Below are 20353 nucleotides of genomic sequence, written 5' to 3' on the forward strand. Positions count from 1 at the left end.
AGGGTGTCGGAGGGGTCGGCGGGCTCGTGGACTGGTGGAGTCGGGGAGTCGGGGGGTCGGGGTGGGGTCAGAGGTCGGGAGGTCGGGAGTTCGGCGCTCGGGGGTCGGGAGGTCGGGGCGGGGGGAGTCTGTGGGTCCGGGGTCGGGCGGTCGCGGATTCGGGAGGCCGGTGGGTGGCCGGGCCGGGAGATCCACGGATCCGCGGGCCGGTGGACCGGCGGGTGGGTGGGTCGGCTGGCCGCGGGGCGGGGCGGGGCGGGGCGGGGCGGGCGCCGCGCCTGCCGTTCGCCTCTCCCGGCTGCAGGTGGGGCTGTGCGGCCGCGCTGCCTCCAGGAAGCCTCACGGGCCTGCGCCGGCTCCCAGGATGCAGTGTGGACCGGCCGGGCGCTGACGGCGGCGGCGCGTCTGCGGGCGGAGCGGCGCGGGCCGGCCAGCGAGGAGCGCGGCGACGCGGGCGGGGAAGGCAGGGCCGGGCGGGCGCCGCCTGCGGAGAGGCCGGGGGTCGGCCTGCGTGGAGCCGCGCGGCGGCGGCGGCGGCGGCAGCGGCGGCGGCGACTTCCTCCGGGCCGGGCCGGACAGCGCACGGCCATGGCCGAGGCGGCCGCGGCTCCGGTAAGGGCGGCCCGCGCGCACGGACGCGCGGACTCGGGGCCCGGGCCCAGCACTCGGCGCCGCAGGCCCTGGGGAGGGGCTCCGTGGGCCGGGCCGGGCCGCCGGGCCTGGGCTCCGGCGGGCGGAGCGCGGGGTCCGCCGGGGCCTACGGCGCCCGCCGGCCGGGCCCCCCATTCGCGGCCGAGCCGGGGCAGGGCGGACCCGGCCGACCCCGCAGCGGAGGCCGCCCCACGCCGAGTTCCTGCAGCCCTCCGCGGCTTCCTGCCCCCGCCCCATCCGCTGGCCCCTTCCTCTCCGCGCCTCCCACCCCGCGTCTCCTTTCTCTGCCCACCGCTCTGCCTCAGCGGTCCCTACCCCCCAGCTCCCCCAAGCGGCCTGGTGGCACCTGGGAGGTGTCCGAAGCGGCTTCGATTCCGCACACGCCGAGTGCCCGGCCCGATCGAGGATCGAGGTCGGGCCGGAAGACAGCTGCTCCTTCTCGTAGAAGCGGGCAGGCACCAGCCCTGTTAGGCATTATTTTGTCCTCACAACAAACCTGTGGGGTAGGTGCTCGTTCCGTCATACAAAGGAAAAACCCGAGGCCTGGAGAAGTTAACTTGCCTAGGATCGCCCAGCTAGAAAGTGTGTGAAAAGGCACAGCTGGTCTGTATTCAGGGACACATTGTGTGTTGGGGGAAGCAGACAGGTACACTGGTGAGCATGGTGCAAACAGTGAGTGAGTGGTTCTGGCACTGAGGCAGAAAGGTGCTGCGGGAGGGCAGGGGAAGGAGAGGGAGGCGCTGGCACCCCTTCGCGGCCTGTGCTGCTGTGATTTGAGCTGGGCTTTTAAGGAAGGCTAGGATTTCATCCGGCCGAGTGGACCGGTGCAGCTTTCCAGGTAGGAAGGACAGCTTGCGCTCAGAGAGAAGGCAGTGCCCAGCGGGTTCAAGGACCGGAATCCAGTCCCTGCTCCTTGGAAGATGGTTTTGGTGAGGAGGCAGTGGGAGAGAAGGCTGCAGGGAGACTTGGAAGGGCTTTTAATGCCTGGACTTCATCCTGGGGGGGGGGGGGGGGGGGGGGGCGGTCCTGGATGGATTTTGAGTTCTCCTACCATGGGCTCCTCACAAGCATAGGATTTCTGCTTCCCTGGCGGGAGTCGGAGGGCAGCCCCATATTACCCACCCACCATTTAGTATGGAGCTGGGCCTGCGCAGAAACGGTCACCACCTCGCACTAAATAGTGCAGAGGCCCTAGGGCTCCCTGCGCCTGTTGAAATGGTAGGCACACTGTGTGTGCCTGACGTCTTATAAAGGGGTTTATGGAGGTGTCTTTTTCCTGCAGCACAAAGGTTGCCGTCCTGTGGCAGGCAAGGGCACTCGGAGGCTGAATAGGATTTCAGTAGCTGGGGAGCTGGGTGACTTCTGGAGCAGGCTCTTGGAGGCTGGAGTCAGGTGGCAGGGACTGATCAGAAAGGACAAGTGGGCAAGGGAAGGGTAGCGGCTGCCATGGAGGGTGGCCCAGGGACCAGTCCAGCGCCAGGCCCTGCAGCCTGGGGGCAGAAACACCTGCCTCCTGAGAGTAAGAGTCTCACCCACCACAGCCCTCTGCCCACCAGCTCCTCCCCAGCGAAACCCCTTCCTTCCTCAGGTCAGAGGTCACCTCGTGCGGTCTCGCTCCAAACAACCACGGAAGCTCTAACTGGGCTCGACAGTGTTTTGGGCCACTGCTCACACTCTCCGCTTACTCTTTTCCACCCATGCTGTAGTTCTCCGAGCCTTTCTCCAGATGAGCCCACACTGCTCCCTACTAGTCGCTTCTTCGTTTTACTATTGTTTGGGAATAGTTTCCAGAATGTTCTAAGGAGACATGCGTCCTCAGGCACAGCCAGAAGAAAGTGCAGATATCTGGACCTCCTCTCTGACCCAGAGGGCCCACCGTCACATGTGGGTGGGTCGGCCGGTTTGGCCCCTCCTCAAGGGAAAATGTGCCCTTTCCTCGCGGTCTCCCAACTGCCACCTCTCAGGTCACTCAGGCTACGTGTGAAGTTTCCAGCAACAAGGAAGTCATACGCATTAAAGTCTGACCTTATGGCATATGTTTTACCTTCCTCACCCAGCCTGTAAGGTGTGTCCCTTCTCCCCGAGGAGCTACAGATGTCAGACTAGTTTTCCCCTTGGGAGTGGTGAGCACATCGAGAGAAACAGAGTCTCAGAGGGCCCAGCGGACCCGTGTTGATTTTGTCCCCTTGACTCATGCCTGCCACGTGGGTCAAAAAGTCTAACTCTTGGCTGGCAGAGATTTGCAGTAACGGTGATTGTTAGTTTAAGGAAAAGTAACAGGAGGGGGCAAAATCAGATGGCACTGGGGGGAGAAGGATTAGCTGTTTGATTTTTATGTTTATTAAAAAGAGACGCTTTTAAGAGATGCTTCAAAACAAAACAAAACAAAAAACAGTTGAGCAATGCTCATGTTTGTGCCGGTTCAGTGAACCAGCTGTTTTGTTTTGTTTTTTGGTTTTTGCGAGGTCATCGTCCGTACACGGTCCTGCGCCATTATGATGGGAGGTGCAGGCTGGGCGCTGGTGAATCTGCAGTTTACTATTTATCCCCTGAAATGCCCCAGCGGTGCAAAGGCGCTGTTTATTTAGCAGAAGTGCACGGAGCACCTTCCACGGGCCACGCACTCTGCTGCAAAAGCTGGGTTCAGGGAGTCAGCTCGAGGAGATGCGAGAGGTCCCCAGTCCGGGCGAGCTCAGCCCCCCGGTAAGAAGGCACCTGCCCAGATGATGGCCAAATCTGAGTTACCCTGAGAAGCCCATCCTGGGCTGAGATCAGGCTTGTGGCCCAGGGCATTCCCACTTTTAATCCGAGCTCTGTGCCCCCCCCCCCAGCCGCCCAGCTCCCCAGCACCCAGGGGAGAGGGGCTGAATGAGGGTGCACTTCTCTTTGTTTCTGAAAGATTTCTCCATGGACGATGGCAGCCACAATTCAGGCCATGGAAAGGAAGATCGAATCGCAGGCTGCCCGCTTGCTTTCGCTAGAAGGTCGGACGGGGATGGCCGAGAAGAAGCTGGCGGACTGCGAGAAGACGGCCGTGGAGTTCGGGAACCAGCTGGAGGGCAAGTGGGCCGTGCTGGGGACCCTGCTGCAGGAGTACGGGCTGCTGCAGAGGCGGCTGGAGAACATGGAGAACCTGCTGAGGAACCGAAATTTCTGGATCCTGCGCCTGCCCCCCGGCAGCAAGGGGGAGGCCCCCAAGGTATCCCTCGGGCCCCTGGGGTGGGACAGCCCGAGGGACCGTGCCTGGAAGTGTGTGGGTGAGCATGCGTGACCCTTGTGGTTCCAGGTGCCCGTGACCTTTGATGACGTGGCCGTGTATTTCTCTGAGCAGGAGTGGGGCAAGCTGGACGAGTGGCAGAAGGAGCTCTACAAGCACGTGATGCGGGGCAACTACGAGACGCTGGTGTCCCTGGGTAAGGCATGACACTCATTCTGTTACATGTGACTTTGGGAGTCCCCAGACCTACCTCTCCATGCTGGTGGTTTTCGTCGCAACAATGTGTAAATCACTAGAAAGCTCTGACCATGCAAGGAGTTTTCTTCTCCTCCTACTAAAGATGAGCACCAGGTGACCGAGTTGAAAACTCCCTCTACCTGGTGACATTCGTGGGTGGCCACACAGAGAGGGGTGGTGGCGTTTCTCTAACCAGGCATGGAGCATGGACATCTCCGTCCTGCCACGACAAAGTCTAAAGCCTCGGGCTGCTCTCAGGTCCAGGATGGGGCTGCTCTCCTCATCAGTGGGCCTGCTCTGAAGCCTGGGGCTGCTCTCAGGCCCACATTCCTTTAGCCTTCTCTTACAGGAGTATGTGGCCTTTCTGGTGAGTTAGTGGTTAGTGGAGAAGATGGGCAGACCATGCTTCCCGTGCCAGCGCTCTCTTCATGCCTCAAGGCTCTGCTCCCTCAGACCCCTGGGGCCGTTGTCACTGTCTGTGTGCAGTGGCCCCAGGAGGTTGTTCCTCCCTGAGCTGCTTTCCTCTTGGGATGGTTTCTGTGTGACCCCAGATCTGGAGGCAGTAAGGCCTGCTCAGTGATGGTGGGAACAGGGGCAGGCGTGATGGTAGATTTCAGTTTAAAGAAACACACCACTTCTTAACGGGAGACCCTACCAGAGTGTCTTCACCTGGGCACGGACTTTGGGGCCAGATGATTGGTTGTCGTGGGGCTATTCTGTGCCGTGTGGGATGTTCCACAACATCCTGGCCTAGACGCACCAATGCCAGGAGCACCTCACCCCCAACCCCCAGTCATGACCATCAAAAATGTCTCCAGACTGCGGAATGTCTCCCAGGAGACAAAATTGCCCATGGTTGAGAACCAGTGCTCTGTACTAATCTAGAAGTTTCGATTTTGGGCCACCCGTGGATTCCCAGGCTGCCTGTCACCAGCTCTGAATGGAACCACATGGCGAAAGCTAACCTTTATGTCCTTCCTCAGACTACGCCATCTCCAAGCCTGAGGTCCTCTCCCAGACTGAACCGGGGAAGGAGCCGTGCAGCTGGCGTCGCCCTGGCCCCAAGGTTCCAGATGTTCCTGTGGACCCGAGTCCAGGTGAGGGGCTGAGAGAAGGGCAGGAGACCTGGCAGGCCGCTGGAAACAGGAAAGCAGGGGTCAGGGAGGGCATGATTCTTCAGGAAGAGCTGAGGAGAAACCTCAGACTTGAAAGTTTTAAATCTAAGTTTTTTAATAGTTGAGTTATGACCTGTAACCTGTGCTCCTAACACTCTAGGAATACTTCCCAGCACGGAAGCAAGTGACAAACTTAGTCTTTTAGCAAAGAGATAGAGCCAGTACACACAGTCAGGGAAGGAGGGGGCAGGACACTCACAGGGAAGGTAGGAGTGGGTCGGAGACAAAATGTAATTCCTTCCAGTTCTATGAAGAGCCAGCATCGCCCCTGACCAGGAGCCAGTCCCATTGGCTGGCCACATGTTTCAACACGATTAGGGCGACAGACTCATTTAAGGTGAATCTGGATACCTGGTATTACTGCTTCGGATTTTTCTGGAGCTAGCCAGCACCTCTGAAATCCAAGGGAGGGACAGAAGGATGCGTGAGAGAAGCCAGGAGGAGACCCCACCCCACGCCCACCCCTGCAGGCCCGAGCCTGCTTTCCACACAAAACCGCGGTGTCTGTCCCACCTGCCTTGGGTTTTCTCCTGGCGTCCGAACACCTGTGTTGCTAAAGAGCCTCGCTGTGTTTCATTTGTGATTAATGACACGCGTCTCCCGGGTTCGCAGGGGACCGCAAGTTAGGGTCCCGCTGCCGAGCAGTGCATGTGCAGAGCTGGCCAGGCCGTCCACGCTCCCGAGCGCGCTTACCAGGGGCGCTCGCCTCCACGGATGTCCTTTGCTAGGTGCCAGGGACAGAGCTGGAAGTGGAGGACGGAAGGATACTCAGCAGAGCGCTGCAGAGTCTGAATGGAGAAGAGGGCACTGACGCCAAGCCCGGCCTCCAAGCCTGGGAGGGAGGTCCACGGTGGGCTTGGTTCACTTGACCCACACCATCTCCGGGGAGGCCTCTCCGGTTCGCACACTGCCATCGAGAGGGTGGAGAGGGGCACAGAAATACGGTGGCTACTGGCGACACCCCCACACACCCTCCCCTCCGACACAGACTCCACTTTCTGCCTCAAGCCCCATAGCAAGAGCCCCGTTACCCCTGCCCTAACCTCTGCGGGAGAAGTCCGACCCCAGCTCACTCCTCAACACCCCCCCCTCGTGCATCCCCCCACCAGACCTCCTCTCTGCTTCTTTTCGGTTCCTAAATTCTCCCTCCGTGCTTTGGGGAGCTCAGTCCCCAGCAAGACCTCAAATGTGCAGGCTCTTCCTGGAGCATCCCCACCCATCCTTGTCCGCGAGTCCTGGTTCTTTCCAGGGCCTGGCATTGGCTGCAGAGCACCCCTTTCCCATGTCCCTCTAGCCCCGGCCTTGGCAGCAGTGTCCATGCTCCTCCATATGGCTTCCTGCTGGTCTCCCCTTCTCCCTGGAAACCCCCACCTTTCATTCAGATGCTTCTTGTCTTCCTTCCGCCTCCTGCAGACCGCATCCCTGCTCTTACCACTGTGGCTGGCAAGGGCACAGAAGGTGCTCTGTGCACTGGGAACACCCCAGCCTCCACTCCCTCTCCACGCCCCCACCCAGGTCATTCCCCTTTTGCTGAGAGTGATGCACCCTCACCTCCCCTCACTTTGAGTTCAGCCGCCCAGTGCCCTGACCCCAGTATCCAGCAGGACCATAATGCTGGTGAAGTCCATCTCCCTGTCCTGCACCTGCTCCCACGCAGCTGCACATGGCTGAAGAGCCCTCCCCACAGCTCGCTTTTTCTTACCTGCAGTCCCAGGGTGTCTCCTTGGTCCAGTCAGCTGTGCAGAGGTTGGCAAACTGTGGCCCATGAGCTTAGAAAGGTTTTCATGTTGAACAAATACTGTTTAATTGGGGAAAAAAAGAAAGAAAGAAAGAAAGAAAGAAACGATATTCACAGCCCCCCCACCCCACCAGCTTGTCGGTTGCACCCGCGCACTATTCTGCGTGTTTGCCACCACGGTCAGACCTCCTGCCGAAGGCGCCCTCCACTGGGCACTAGATCCGGTCCAGGCCACCTTAGCAAGGACCCACACCCCCCATCCTTCCCATCATCTGCCCCTGCCATCGCTTGCTCGATTTGAACACCGACCCCTTGTGACGGCACAGCCCTGTAGCAGCCGCCCCTCTTCTGCCCTCCTGTGTCCCGTGCCCCAGGAGTGCTCTCCTTCAGTGCCTGCTTTCTCCCCTTCCTCTTCCACTCCAGAGGTCCTTCCGTCAGCACCTCTGTCGGGCCACAGGGGCCCATATAGCATTAAAGGTCTGGTCTTAACCATTGGTGACATCATTTGCCACCGTTGATGGCTCTCTTCCCAGATTCGCCGCTTTGACAGGATGCCTCCCCCTCCTGGTGTCCTCCTGGCTTACTTAACACCTTCCCTTTGCTATTTCCCAATGCTCTTTCTGGTCTCTAAGCGTCGGGGTGCCCTCCATTCTCTCTGTGTGGTAGGCTCTGCATGCCAACAGCTTCTGCAGTGTGTCCCCTGCTGGGCTTCTCCCTGAAATCACACCTGGCTGCCTGGTCTGTCCCCGACCCAGGTGGGATAGACATCTTATGCCAAGCACTCGACCAGTGGAGCTCCTCCTCCCCTCGTCCCCCACCCCCAGGTCTCTCCTGCTGTAGTAGACCACTGCCCACCCTCCAGCTGCAGGCGAGACCCAGGGGTCAGCCTCGGCCCTTTCTCACACATACAGCCATCGGAGATCTAGTAGCGAGCACTCCGGAATGCTGTCCCACCCCGTCTCCTCTACCCTGCCACCCGAGCCCATTGTTTCCTGTGGTCACCTCCCGACCACCCTCCCCTCTCCTGCTCTAATCGCTCAGAGAAAGCCCTACGCCCTTTCCTTCAAAACCCCTTCCTGGCTTCCCACGGACTCCGAGACTCTGGCTCATGCTTCCGGTTGCGTCTCGCTCCTCCTGTTCCAGCCGTACTGTCCTCCTGCTGCTTCCCCCAGTGCTCCAGGCTGCTCTAGTCCCTGAGCCTTTGCACCTGCAGTGCCCTCTGCCAGTAACGCCCTTCAGGTCCCCCGCCGACCCCGGCTCCATCCATTACCTCCTTCAGAGCTCTTATTTAACATTTAAATCATCACCTTATTTAAAATTGTGTCCCCCTGTTCCCACCCAGAATTTCCAGTCTCCTTTCCCTGCTTTGGTTGGTTCCACAGCAGAGAGCATCATCTATTGTGTGTATTTCTAGATTGTGACATATATTTCACATTTACAGAATCAATAGGGATACAGACAGCATGTAAATTTCAGAGAGAAAAGATGATAGATTTCACATTTGCAGATGACTGTATGGCCGGCAGGCTCTCCCCAGGAGGGTGTAAATTTCAAGAGGACAAGCACTTTTATGTCTTTTGTTCATGTGATCATTCCAGGCACCTCGAACTGCCTAGCGCTGAGTAGAAATTCAACAGATATTTGTCAAATGTATGTAGTTACGTAATTTAAAATATTTTTGTGTAAAAATATGTGTGGTGAATTCCTTGTTAGATTTCCTAATCTCACTCCTCCCCAGGGTAACTCGTAGTCCTGAAGTGGATGTTTTCCTTCTCCATCAGCCTTTTAAAACTTTCATTTAAAACTGTTAGGTCCACCTGTAGCCATAAGCAATATAATATGGTTTTGTGTGTTTTGAGAAATGGTATCAATGTCAGTATATTGACCACTCGGTACCATGGATTTCAGATCTGTCTCTGTTGATGCAGATAGATCAAGTTCATTCATTTTAACAGATGCTTAGTATCCCCAAAGCAACTATGTTCCAGCTTGTTCTCCACTGGTCTGTTGATATGCACTTCAGCTGTTTCTGGTTTTTCACTCTCACCAGTGGTGCCGCAGTGGGCAGTCACCCCTGTCTGACTGTGTCCGTGTGCTGCGGCCTCTCCAGGGAACAGGCCGGGGGACCCCCTGCACCGCCAGGCATGCTTGTCTGCACCTCCACCATTGCCATGGTTACGCAGCTGGTCCTGCTCCCGTCAGCAGCCAGGAGTGCCCGTTGTCTCACATCCTTGCCCTCCTTCAGCAGTAGCTCCTGGCCGATCTGATGGAGGTTGGCACGGCATCGTGTTTTAATTCGCCTTTCCCTGACTCTCAGTGAAGCGAAGCACCCTTTTCACACGTATCTGGTTTCTTCAATGAATTGTCTTTTTCTGTTTTTCTACTGTTGCTTTTCACTCTCTTACTGATTCAGACTTCTGTCTGTAGGTTCTGGATCCAAACACTTTGTCTGTTATTTGCATCACAAATATCTTCTCTCAGCCTGTGGCAGGTCTTTTAACTTTGTCGTGCCTGTCTAGAAGTTGTCATTTTGGGTACAATCAAACTTACCAGTGTTTTCCTTTATGATCTGCTTTTTCTATCTTAGGACAGCCTTCCCTACTGCACTGCGGGTCAGAAGGACATTCTTCTCCATTTTCTTACGAAACTTTTAAAGTTTTGCTTTGCACATTGAAGTCTTTAGTCTATCAAAAATTAGTATTTGTGGGGTTCCTGGGTGGCTCAGTAGTCAGGCATCTGCCTTCGGCTCAGGTCATGATCTCAGGGTCCTGGGATCGAGCCCCGCATCGGGCTCCCTGCTCAGCGGGAAGCCTGCTTCTCCCTCTCCCACTCCCTCTGCTTGTGTTCCCTCTCGTACTGTGTCTCTCTCTGTCAAATAAATAAATAATTTTTTTAAAAAGAATTAATACTTGTGTAGGTTATGAGGGAGAATTTAAATTTTTTTCCCCACAAGGACATCTGATTTCCCAACAAAATCTGCTGAATATTCTGTCTTTTCGCCAGTGATTTATAATAACGCCAGTTTGGTCATGAACCAGGTTCCCGTGCACGCACTTGGTTTCTGGGCTCTTTATTTGTTGTTGTTTTTTTTTTTTTTTGGTCTTTGTCTCTGTGCCAACACTCCCTGTTTTAGCTTCATAAGAAGCTCTCTTATCTAGGAGCCTAAGCCTTCCCTACTTGCCCTTCGAAACTTTCCTGGACTATTCTTAGACCTGTTCTCAATGAGTCTCAGAATCATGATGTCAGGTTCTCGGAAAATCCTGCGGGAATTTTGATGGGAACTGCATTGACTTTGTCATTTCATTTCTGGAGAACTCGCTTCCTCACAACATGAGCATATGAGCCCCTCTCCCCATGGGCAGACTCACTGACTGAAGGCTGAGTGGCCTGAAGCAGCTTCACGGTTTTCTCTAATCGTGGTTTCTATTGTGGATGGCATTTTCACATTCACTGTATCTTAAATAGTTATTACAAGTCTATAGCTCTGCTGTTAGCTTCCTTTAGTAAAAGACTCCTTTTGCTCAGCCTCCTTATTATTTCTAGTAATGGACCTGTCACTTGAGATTCTCATGGATTTTGTTCTGTAGACAGTTTTACCTTCCTCAAATAACACCAAAGTTATCTCTTCTTTTAAAATTGTTATAACTTTATTCTTCTTCTTTGGCAATTTGTCCAGGATATTGTCACTTGGTCCCAGCGTCCTTCTCTGTGAGGTGCTTCAAAGGTCTGGGCGGTAAGGATGGTTTTTGCCATAGACTTTTTTAGATTTTATTTATTTATTTGACAGAGAGACAGAGATCACAAGTAGGCGGGGTGTGGGGGTGGTGGGAGCAGGCTCCCCGCTAAGCAGAGAGCCCGATGCGGGGCTCGATCCCAGGATCCTGAGATCATCACCAGAGCCAAAGACAGAGGCTTAACCCACTGAACGACCCAGGTGTCCCCTGCCATAGACTTTTAATGATATCCTTATTAACTGGGGCGCCTGGGCGTCTCAGTGGCTTAAGCTGCTGCCTTCGGCTCAGGTCATGGTCTCAGGGTCCTGGGATCGAGCCCCGCATCGGGCTCTCTGCTCAGCAGGGAGCCTGCTTCCTCCTCTCTCTCTGCCTGCCTCTCTGCCTGCTTGTGATCTCTCTCTGTCAAATAAATAAATAAAATCTTAAAAAAAAAAAAGTTTATAGACATGGGACACCTAGGTGGCTCAGTCAGTAAAGTGTCTGCCATTGGCTCAGGTTATGATCCCAAGGTCCTGGGCTAGAAGTCCGCATAGCAGGGAGCCTGCTTCTCCCTCTGCCTGCTGCTCCCCCTACTTACACTCCCTCTCTCTGACAAATAAACAAAAATCTTTAAAAAAAAAAAATCTACGTACAGAACAAAATCCATGTAATCCTTAAAGAATAAGAGTCAACACCCACATTCTCAAAACCCCAGCATCAGAAACCGATCACAGCCAGAACCTTCCATGGCCCCGTGGTCCGTCTCTGAGCCGGTTCCCCCCCTTCCCTTTTCCAGACAACCAGAAAATTCAGAAGGAGGTGTGATCAGTCCCTTGCTTTTCTTTACATTTTGATTCCTTACGTGTGTATGTAGATATTCCTAAATAACACTGCTTCTCTCACGGGCCCTCCCTTCTGGGAGTCGCTCTGTGTTGACACAGCACAGCTGCCCTCGTTCCTTGTCACCGCTCTCTGGTTTTCTGCTTTACGATGGCGACACGGGGCATGCATCCTTCTGTCGGTGGGCGTCCGTGCTGTTTCTAACGTGTTTCCTTTTAGGAACGATGCTGTTGTGAAAATTGTGAAGCATGTGTAGAAGTTTCTCTAGGTGTAGGCTCGGGGGTGGAACTGCCGGCTCGTAGGAAAGACGCGTGTTCAGCTTCTCCAGGTCACGTCTGAGCGCTCTGTACGGCACCTGCCCACGGGGCGCCCGGCCGCCCGCCGGCACTCATCCTCGCCAGCCCTGGAAAATTCCTATTTTAAAATGTGCATTTTCCCAATTAATGAGATTGAACGTTATATCCTCTGTGTATAGGCCACTTGTCTCTCTTCTCTGGAAGAACCTGTGTATCCCTTTTGTCTGTTTTCTTTTGTTTTCCCTCTACTTATTGACTAGTTGGAGCTTCTTTCTTGTTCTGAATATTAATCTCTTTCTCAGGTGTGTGTATTGCCAGTATCTTCCCCCTTTATGGTATATTTAAAAAACAGAGGCTTTTGATTTTAATATACTTGGATTTTACCTTTATGGTTTGTCATTTTCATGTCGTAAACAATTAAGAAATTTCCCCTAGGGGTGCCTGAGTGGCTCAGTGGGTTAAAGCCTCTGCCTTTGGCTCAGGTCACGATCCCAGGGTCTTGGGATCGAGCCCCGCATCGGGCTCTCTGCTCAGCAGGGAGCCTGCTTCCCCCTCTCTCTCTCTGCCTGCCTCTCTGCCTACTTGTGATCTCTGTCAAATAAATAAATAAAATCCTAAAAAAAAAAAAGGAAAGAAACTTCCCCTACCTCAAGGCCTCAAGGCAGTAATCCACTATCTCATATTCAGCTCTCAAAGGTCTGCCTTTCACATTCAAGCTCTTAGTGGCAGGGGCAGCCGGGACCCTGGCTCTTTCTCAGTAGCACTTCGGGTCTTCTTTTCCTTTGCTCTTCGGGGGTCACCTTCCTAATGACCCTGTAACAAGTTCTGTGAGACTTCCAGATGGCACAGTGCTCAGGCTTGCATTCACTCTACTAATCACATTGGAGAGAAAGGACCCCTTTGCTGTATTGAAGCACGTTTTGGGGGGAATGTCCTAAGCCCCCTCCATTTAGTATATCTGTCTCATGTGCCTCCATGAAGTTGTAGAACTTTCTCCAAAGAAGATCTTGTACAGCTTTTTGTTGTTAGATGTATTCCTAGGTTCCTTGTATCATTTTTAGTTTTTATTTTTTTAGATTTTTTTTTTTTTTGTATTTTTAACAAATTGCTATTGTCAGTGGTATTGTCTTTTTGTTTTGGTTTGGTTTTTGGTTCGGTTTGGTTTGGTTTGTTTTCAGAGAGAGTTTGAGAGCTGGGAGGGAAGGAGCAAAGGGAGAGAGAGAATCTTAAGTAGGCTCTGTGCCCAGCATAGAGCCTGACACAGGGCTTGATCTCATCTGCCTGTCAAGAATTGGAAGCGTAACCGACTGAGGCACCCAGGCACCCCAGTGGTGCCTTTTTTTTAACATGGTTTTTGTTTGTTGCTGATGTCTGCAGGGAGCTGCGAGGCAGGGAATCCTTTTTCCCCGGGGCCTTGTTCTCATCCACAACGGGCTCAGTTCTGTGACACGCCGCCCCCCACCCTTGGGCATCTGTCCAGGAGGCCCACCAGGAACGTAGCTCATCATTAGAGAGTGCGGGAGCAGAGGTGGACAAGCACAGTCCTCACCCACCCATCCTCCTCCCCGTGGGCAATCGGCTCCCCCCAGGGGCCAGGCCCTCTCTGTTGTTTTGCTGGGGATAAGCTCCTTCACTGTGGTCCAGTGGGGGGACTTCTCATCCTAAAGTCAGTAGAGTGGCATTGATTACTTGACCCTTAATTTTCTACCTGTTTTCTCTTTCATAATATAAACATACAAGGTCATAAAATACCCTCTAAGTACCATTGTAGATGCAGCCCACATCTTTTGATAAATATTATCTTTATTAGCATTGGGGTCCACATATCTTCTCATTTTCATTATCATTTGTCCTTAGAGCCTTGGATTATTTAGAAAACATACATATTTTTAAGTTTTAGTACCAATGAGGAGTTTGGGATATTTGTTCTTGATTTCTGACTTAATATTATAGTTAGAAAATAAGTGCATAAAGTATAAATCTTTTAAAATTTACCAAAGTTCATTTTATGCTCTCGAACGTTCATTTTTCCTGACTTCTGTGTGGCTTGAAAAACGTGTGTGTTCCTTGTCTTTAGATTCTGCTACGTCTGTGTGATCAGGTTCACTAATAGTGTCACTTGAATTTCCTATAATCCAGAGTCAGCTAATTTATCAGTTACAAAAACAGGTGTGCTGAAACCAGCCGCTGAGAAGTTGGGAGCTGTTTATTTCTCCTGGAGTTTTGCTTTATTATTTTGAAGCCAAATTATTAGATAAAACGTTTAGAATTCTTTTCTCTTTCTGGTCAGTGTAACATTGCACAGTGACCCTTTTTGTATTTCTGTGATACCTCTCTTTTCAAAATCAATTTCTTCTGATACGGTTTAATTACATCTTTTTTATTTTTATTTATTTTTTAAGATTTTATTTATTTATTTGACAGATCAAAGTAGGTAGAGAGGCAGGCAGAGAGAGAGAAAGGGGAAGCAGGCTCCCTGCTGAGCAGAGATCCCAATGCAGGACTCAATCCCAGAACCCTGGGATCATGACCTGAGCTGAAGGCAGAGGCTTTAACCCACTGAGCCACCCAGATGCCCCTGACTACATTTTTTTAAAAGAAGTCTTTATTCTGGCTTTTATTCTTTTACTCTGCTCTTGCATCCTTCTGTTTTAGGTGCGTCTTTTGCAAACAGCATACAGCTAGTTTTCTTGCCAGTTTTTAGTGTGGTCATCTTTATCTTTTAAATGTCTAGAATGGTGGCCACTAGCCACATGTGGCTTTTGGTCACTTAAAAAGTGCTGCAAAGGGGCGCCTGACTGGCTCAGTTGGTTAAGCAGCTGCCTTCCGCTCAGGTCATGATCCTGGAGTCCCGGGATCAAGTCCCACATTGGGCTCCCTGCTTGGTGGTGGGGAGTCTGCTTCTCCCTCTGACCCTCCCTGCTCCCATGCTCTTTCTCTCTCATTCTCTCTCTAATAAATAAAATCTTTGGGGCGCCTGGCTGGCTCAGTGGGTTAAAGCCACTGCCTTTGGCTCAGGTCATGATCCCAGGGTCCTGGGATGGAGCCTCGCACTGGGTTCTCTGCTCAGCAGGGAGCCTGCTTCCTCCTCACTCTCTGCCTGCCTCTCTGCCTACTTGTAATCTCTGCCTGTCAAATAAATAAAATCTTAAAAAAAAAAAAAAAAAGCTACTGTAAAAGGGGTGCCTGGGTGGCTCAGTGGGGCAAGTGTCCGCTCAGCAGGGACTCTGCTTCTCCCTGCACCCCCATTTCTTGTTCTCTCTCTCCCAGATAAACAGATAAAACCTTTTTTTCAAGTGCTGTAAAGACAAAATATACAAATGGTGAACATTTTGGACATATCGGGTTAAGTAAAATATATTATTTAACATTAATTTCACCTTTTATTTATTTATTTTAACATAACTACTAGAAAACCTAGAATGAGCGGTGTGGCCTGCACGGTTTCTCCAATGGACAGTGCCGGTCCAGCCTCCTTACACTGATTGGGAAATTTTGCAGCTTCTCTCTCTGAATATCGCCTTACCCGCCTTCTCCCTACTTGCGTATTTGGAATGTTTTCATACTACCCTTCGTAACAGCGCACGTGTCTTCGTATATTCGGCTCTGTCCATCATTTCTTATGTGTCTTCTAATTAGCTCACCATCCTTGGCTCCGTTGTTTTCTTTCTCGTTTCCCCTATAGACTGGATTTTTAAATTCCAGTGATTTTATTTTACAATTCCAAAGCTCGAGTTTCTTCTTTTTTCAAACTCTGATTGGTCAGTTTGGGTAGTCTCTTATCTATCAGACTCTTCCCCCTTTTTATTTTTCCAAATATATTAAACTTTATAGTCTGTGTGTGATAATTCCAGTATCCCATGTCTCTGCGGGCCAGGTCCTGTGGCGTAGGACCTCTCCAACCCCCAGAGGTGGCCACTTTTCTTGTTGAGCTGGTGATCTGTAGTTGTGAGCCCTGCAGCGCCTGCAAGCGGTGGAAAATGCTTTCCTCCTGAGACACTCTGTCTGACTCTGCTGGTCCTTGGGGCCACCACGGCCTCAGCCTGGAGGCTTTCAGCCACTGTGTGGTGTGACCCGGCAGGGACAGCCTTGGGCACAGGCTTCGGTGCATCAGCTCCCAGGCTGGGACTTCGGTCCCTGTGCCCTTCCGCATGTCCTTTTTCCTGTAGTTCTTGGGAGTCAGTTCGGCCATGACTCTCATGTCATTTGGCTCCTCTTCTGGTTGTAAATTTAGTTTTTTTCATGGGGACCTGAGTTGTGGGGGTGTCCCTGGAGGGTAGGTTTGCATTTGCCTGCGCTGGGGGGTGGCCTCCCAGGTTGCTGGGGCGGTCAGCCAGTGTTTCCGTGCATTTCCTGGCGTCAGTTCTCTGCACCATGTGGGGGGTATGGATTCAGTGTGGACACGGGGAAGTTCGCTTTCTCAGGGCGGCTGGCCCACGCATGGCCCTAGACAGGTGGCAGCTTCCTGGTAGCGCCCTCGGGTGGCTGGAGTTTTTCTAGTCCTCAGCTCACTAGGACCGAGGCTCCTGGGCTCAGGCAGGCAACTCAGCGGGGCTCCGAGCCTTGCTTGGGCATCAAAGCTCAGCCCCTAAGGCCCACGTCCTGTTTCAGCAATTCGCTGGGTCGCTTGGCTTCTGTGTGAACTCTGGATTGACTTTACATTTGCTCTTTGATTCTTATATCTGGGATCTCTCTTTTCTGCTCACTTATATACAGGTCGGGGGAGGTGAAGGGACTATACTTGGGGTGACTACGTAGCATTTCTGTGTGAAAAGCGAGGGCAGGAGTTGCCAAGAGCAGCCCAGTCTTCTGCGTGGATGGTCCAGAGGTCCAGCCCCGAGAATGCTTTCCCGCCCTACCCTGTGCTCAGTACCACATGACCTCAAGCTTCGCCCAGAAGGCCCTAGGTCCCTGCTGTTCTGGCCTTCCATTCCGACTGGGTTCTCTTGCTGCTTGACCCCTGTAAGCCCCTGTGTCCACATCTGTGGCGGGATGTGTGTCCACCCCATGCCCGAGCGACCCTGATGCTGTATGTTCACACCCTTTCCCTTTTTTAGGCTCGGGGCCCCCAGTTCCTGCCCCTGACCTCTTAATGCAGATCAAGCAGGAGGGCGAGCTCCAGCTCCAGGAGCAGCAGGCGCTGGGGGTAGAGGCGTGGGCAGCCGGACAGCCGGATATCGGGGAGGAGCCATGGGGCCTCAGCCAGCTGGACTCGGGAGCAGGAGACGTCTCGACAGATGCTGCCTCTGGTGAGTGGCCGCACCCAGAGCAGACACCAGGAACGAGATGCCACAACAAAGGGCAGGGTGTGGGGAAGGAGCTTCTGGAAGCACTGCGGGCTCTCGCACATCTGGCCTGACTCACGGGGAAGTTTTCCCACCTGGAGGCAGAGGGCTGTACCAGATGATGTTCTGCAGGCCCCACCGTGGCTTTGATGATGCCCCTATCTTGGTATCTCTCGGCCTGACCTTCTCCAGCCGCACTCCTGCTCTTGCCTCCACCCGTGGGCTTTCACATCACCAGATGCCTCACATTCGAGAGGCGTGTATGAAATAAATAACATCTGAGCTTCCCGGGGCCTCAGAGAAGGGGCAAAAGAGAACTGGGTGCGGGAGAGGGCAGGGCCGTTATGCTTCCGCAGCAAAGGCCCCGCTGGGATCCGAGGGTCCAGCCTGCCCTTCCTTTCACAGGGGTTCCCCCTTCCTTCCCCTAACCCACAGGCTCTGATCTCTCTTCATTGCAGGCGTCCACTCCAACTTTTCAACCACTATCCCACCCACTTCCTGGCAGGCGGACCTCCCTCCCCACCATCCCTCTTCGGCATGCTCAGACGGGACACTGAAGCTCAACACCGCGGCCTCCACAGAAGGTACGGGGCCGAGAGGGGACGGGAAAGGGTCGCGTCTTCCTGGGAGGCTGCCTGGGGCCCTCACTGTTACTGGTGAACTGCCCTGACCTTTTGGCCAACAGGCTGTTAGGTGTCTGTGATGTTGGGACGCTGTCAGTCTGTCCTTGATCACCTTCTAAATTCTTAAGCTTGGACAGCCTTTCTCGAGAATGTTTCCAGCTGTCCCTTTTTCATGTGGTCTTAACCAGTCAGCCCTGGGAAGCTGATCCCTTACGAGGACGTACCTTCTGCTCAGGCTCAGCAATCCTGGCTCCTCGCCGGCATCGCAAAACCAAAAGCAAACCAGAACCGCTTCTTAGGTACCAGCACGGCGAAAGACAGGTGTCTGAAGGCCAGAATCGGGAGGAACAACAGCCAAATTTATGTATTGGCTTTCTATTTACTTCTGTTTTGACAGCCGGTTGTCTGTTACTTAAACATTTCCATCATATTTTAGCCCCACCCCCAGAATGTGCTAGAAGCCTAGGTGCATGATCTAAAACTTCAGGATGTGAGATTCAAGTACATTTATATAAACTCAAACACATTGGTACTATTTCACTGACACCTTTTCCATGAGCAAGCTGGCCTCATTCACTGAATGCTTGCTGCCTTCCAAATAGCATGCTGAGTGTTTTCAGACAGGTCACCCGGTTTAATGCTCAGACAGACCTGTGAAATGGGTTCCTCACAGGTCGGAGAGCTGCCTGAATCCCGCAGCTGGGGGGAGGGCACAGTACAATTGCACATCCCCCTGAGCCCACCACGGGGCTTCTGTGTCTTGGTTACTTGGCCACCTGTGGGCAGCCCCAGGAGAAAAGCATGATGAGCCTTAATAGCCAGAGTGAACCTGGGGTGTGGTGAGCTGCTGTGCTTCTGGCTTTGCCTGTGCAGGTCCTTCCCCACCGACTGGGGCAGCCCCAGGCCCACCGGGAGGGGCTCAGAGGAGTAGGGCTTGAGTAGCTGCGGACTGGCCCCGTGAGAGTGCCCGGGCTTCCTTCTCTAAGCAGGTGTGGGGACAGAACGAGACGGGGTCTTTCTCTCTTTCTCAGCAGATGTAAAAATTGTGATCAAGACAGAAGTCCAGGAGGAGGAGGTGGTGGCCACACCCGTGCACCCCACTGACCTAGAGGCTCACGCGACCCTGTTCGGACCAGGCCAAGCCACGAGGTTTTTCCCTAGCCCCGTCCAGGAAGGAGCCTGGGAAAGCCAGGGCAGCTCCTTCCCCAGCCAGGACCCCGGGCTGGGCCTGAGAGAGCCCGCCCGGCCCGAGCGAGACATGGGCGAGCTCAGCCCCGCGGTGGCCCAGGAAGAGGCGCCCCCCGGGGACTGGCTCTTTGGGGGGGTCCGGTGGGGCTGGAATTTCCGGTGCAAACCGCCCGTGGGCCTGAACCCGAGGACTGGGCCCGAGGGGGTGCCCTACAGCTCCCCCGACAACGGGGAGGCCGTGCTGGACCCCGGCCAGGCCCCGAGGCCCTTCGGAGAGCCGTGTAAATACCCCGGCCGGACCAAAGGCTTCGGCCACAAGCCGGGCCTGAAGAAGCACCCGGCGGCGCCCCCTGGCGGGCGGCCCTTCACGTGCGCCACGTGCGGGAAGAGCTTCCAGCTGCAGGTCAGCCTGAGCGCGCACCAGCGCGGCTGCGGGCTGCCCGAGGGGGCGCCCGGGGCGGCGGCGGCGGCGGCGGCGGGCGGCGGGGCGCGGGACGGCAGCGCGCTGCGGTGCGGGGAGTGCGGCCGCTGCTTCACGCGGCCCGCGCACCTCATCCGCCACCGCATGCTGCACACCGGCGAGCGGCCCTTCCCCTGCACCGAGTGCGAGAAGCGCTTCACCGAGCGCTCCAAGCTCATCGACCACTACCGGACGCACACGGGCGTGCGGCCCTTCACCTGCACCGTGTGCGGCAAGAGCTTCATCCGCAAGGACCACCTGCGCAAGCACCAGCGCAACCACGCGGCGGGGGCCAAGGCCCCGGCGCGCGGCCCGCCGCTGCCGCCGCTCCCGGCCGGGCCCCCGGACCCCTTCAAGAGCCCGGCTTCTAAAGGACCCTTGGCCTCCACAGACCTTGTGACCGACTGGACTTGTGGCCTGAGCGTCCTGGGACCCAGCGACGGCGCGGACCTGTGAGGCACACCCCCCCGCCCCCCGCAGGCCGCGCGTGTCTCGGACGCCCCTGTTGCAGACTGCGGGGTGGTGGGGAAGGCTGAGGTGGGAACGGGGTCTGGGGGAAGCAGATTTCCACGTTATTGAACTGATCACTGGAAAAAGAAAACGATCCGGCCTCCACCTCTAAACAAAGTAGAATTCTCTGATTGTGAAACTGAGCAGCATAGAATCTTAAGTAATTTAATTATGAAAACTTTTTTTTTTTTTTTTTAATTCTTGACGAAAAAAGCTGGAAAATAGTCGTAGCACCAGTTTAGAGTGTACTTTTGGTTTCCGGAGCGCGTGTTTGTGTGGCCTGTGTCCTTACCAAGTCTGACAGTGAGTGTGCCCTGAGTTGGCCGACTGGGGACACAGGTGAGGAGGGTCCTTCCCTCACACCACTGACTCCTAGGGATGGGCTGATGGTTGCACAGAGCTCGGTGGAGGTGAGACACC

The 20353-nt window shown here is 54.2% G+C and overlaps 1 protein-coding gene across 7 annotated transcripts in view; it reads left to right on the forward strand.

The window, feature by feature from the left end:
* Positions 1-20114, forward strand: part of ZNF746 (zinc finger protein 746) — a 25521-nt gene extending 5407 nt beyond the window's left edge. Inside the window, exons 1-7 of one of the 7 annotated variants that reach the window (XM_059396169.1) lie at positions 531-612; positions 3551-3850; positions 3938-4064; positions 5089-5202; positions 16925-17116; positions 17611-17736; positions 18807-20114. In XM_059396169.1, the coding sequence (XP_059252152.1) occupies positions 589-612; positions 3551-3850; positions 3938-4064; positions 5089-5202; positions 16925-17116; positions 17611-17736; positions 18807-19879 (1956 nt within the window). In that variant the 5' untranslated portion in view covers positions 531-588 and the 3' untranslated portion in view covers positions 19880-20114. Of the gene's footprint in view, positions 1-530; positions 613-3550; positions 3851-3937; positions 4065-5088; positions 5203-16924; positions 17117-17610; positions 17737-18806 lie in introns of those variants that run through there. The other 6 variants (XM_059396170.1, XM_059396171.1, XM_059396172.1 and 3 more) reach the window with 6 other exon arrangements.
* The last annotated feature ends 239 nt before the right edge of the window (positions 20115-20353 follow it).

The sequence above is a fragment of the Mustela nigripes genome, chromosome 4 (assembly GCF_022355385.1).
Source record: "Mustela nigripes isolate SB6536 chromosome 4, MUSNIG.SB6536, whole genome shotgun sequence".
Taxonomy (NCBI): domain Eukaryota; kingdom Metazoa; phylum Chordata; class Mammalia; order Carnivora; family Mustelidae; genus Mustela; species Mustela nigripes.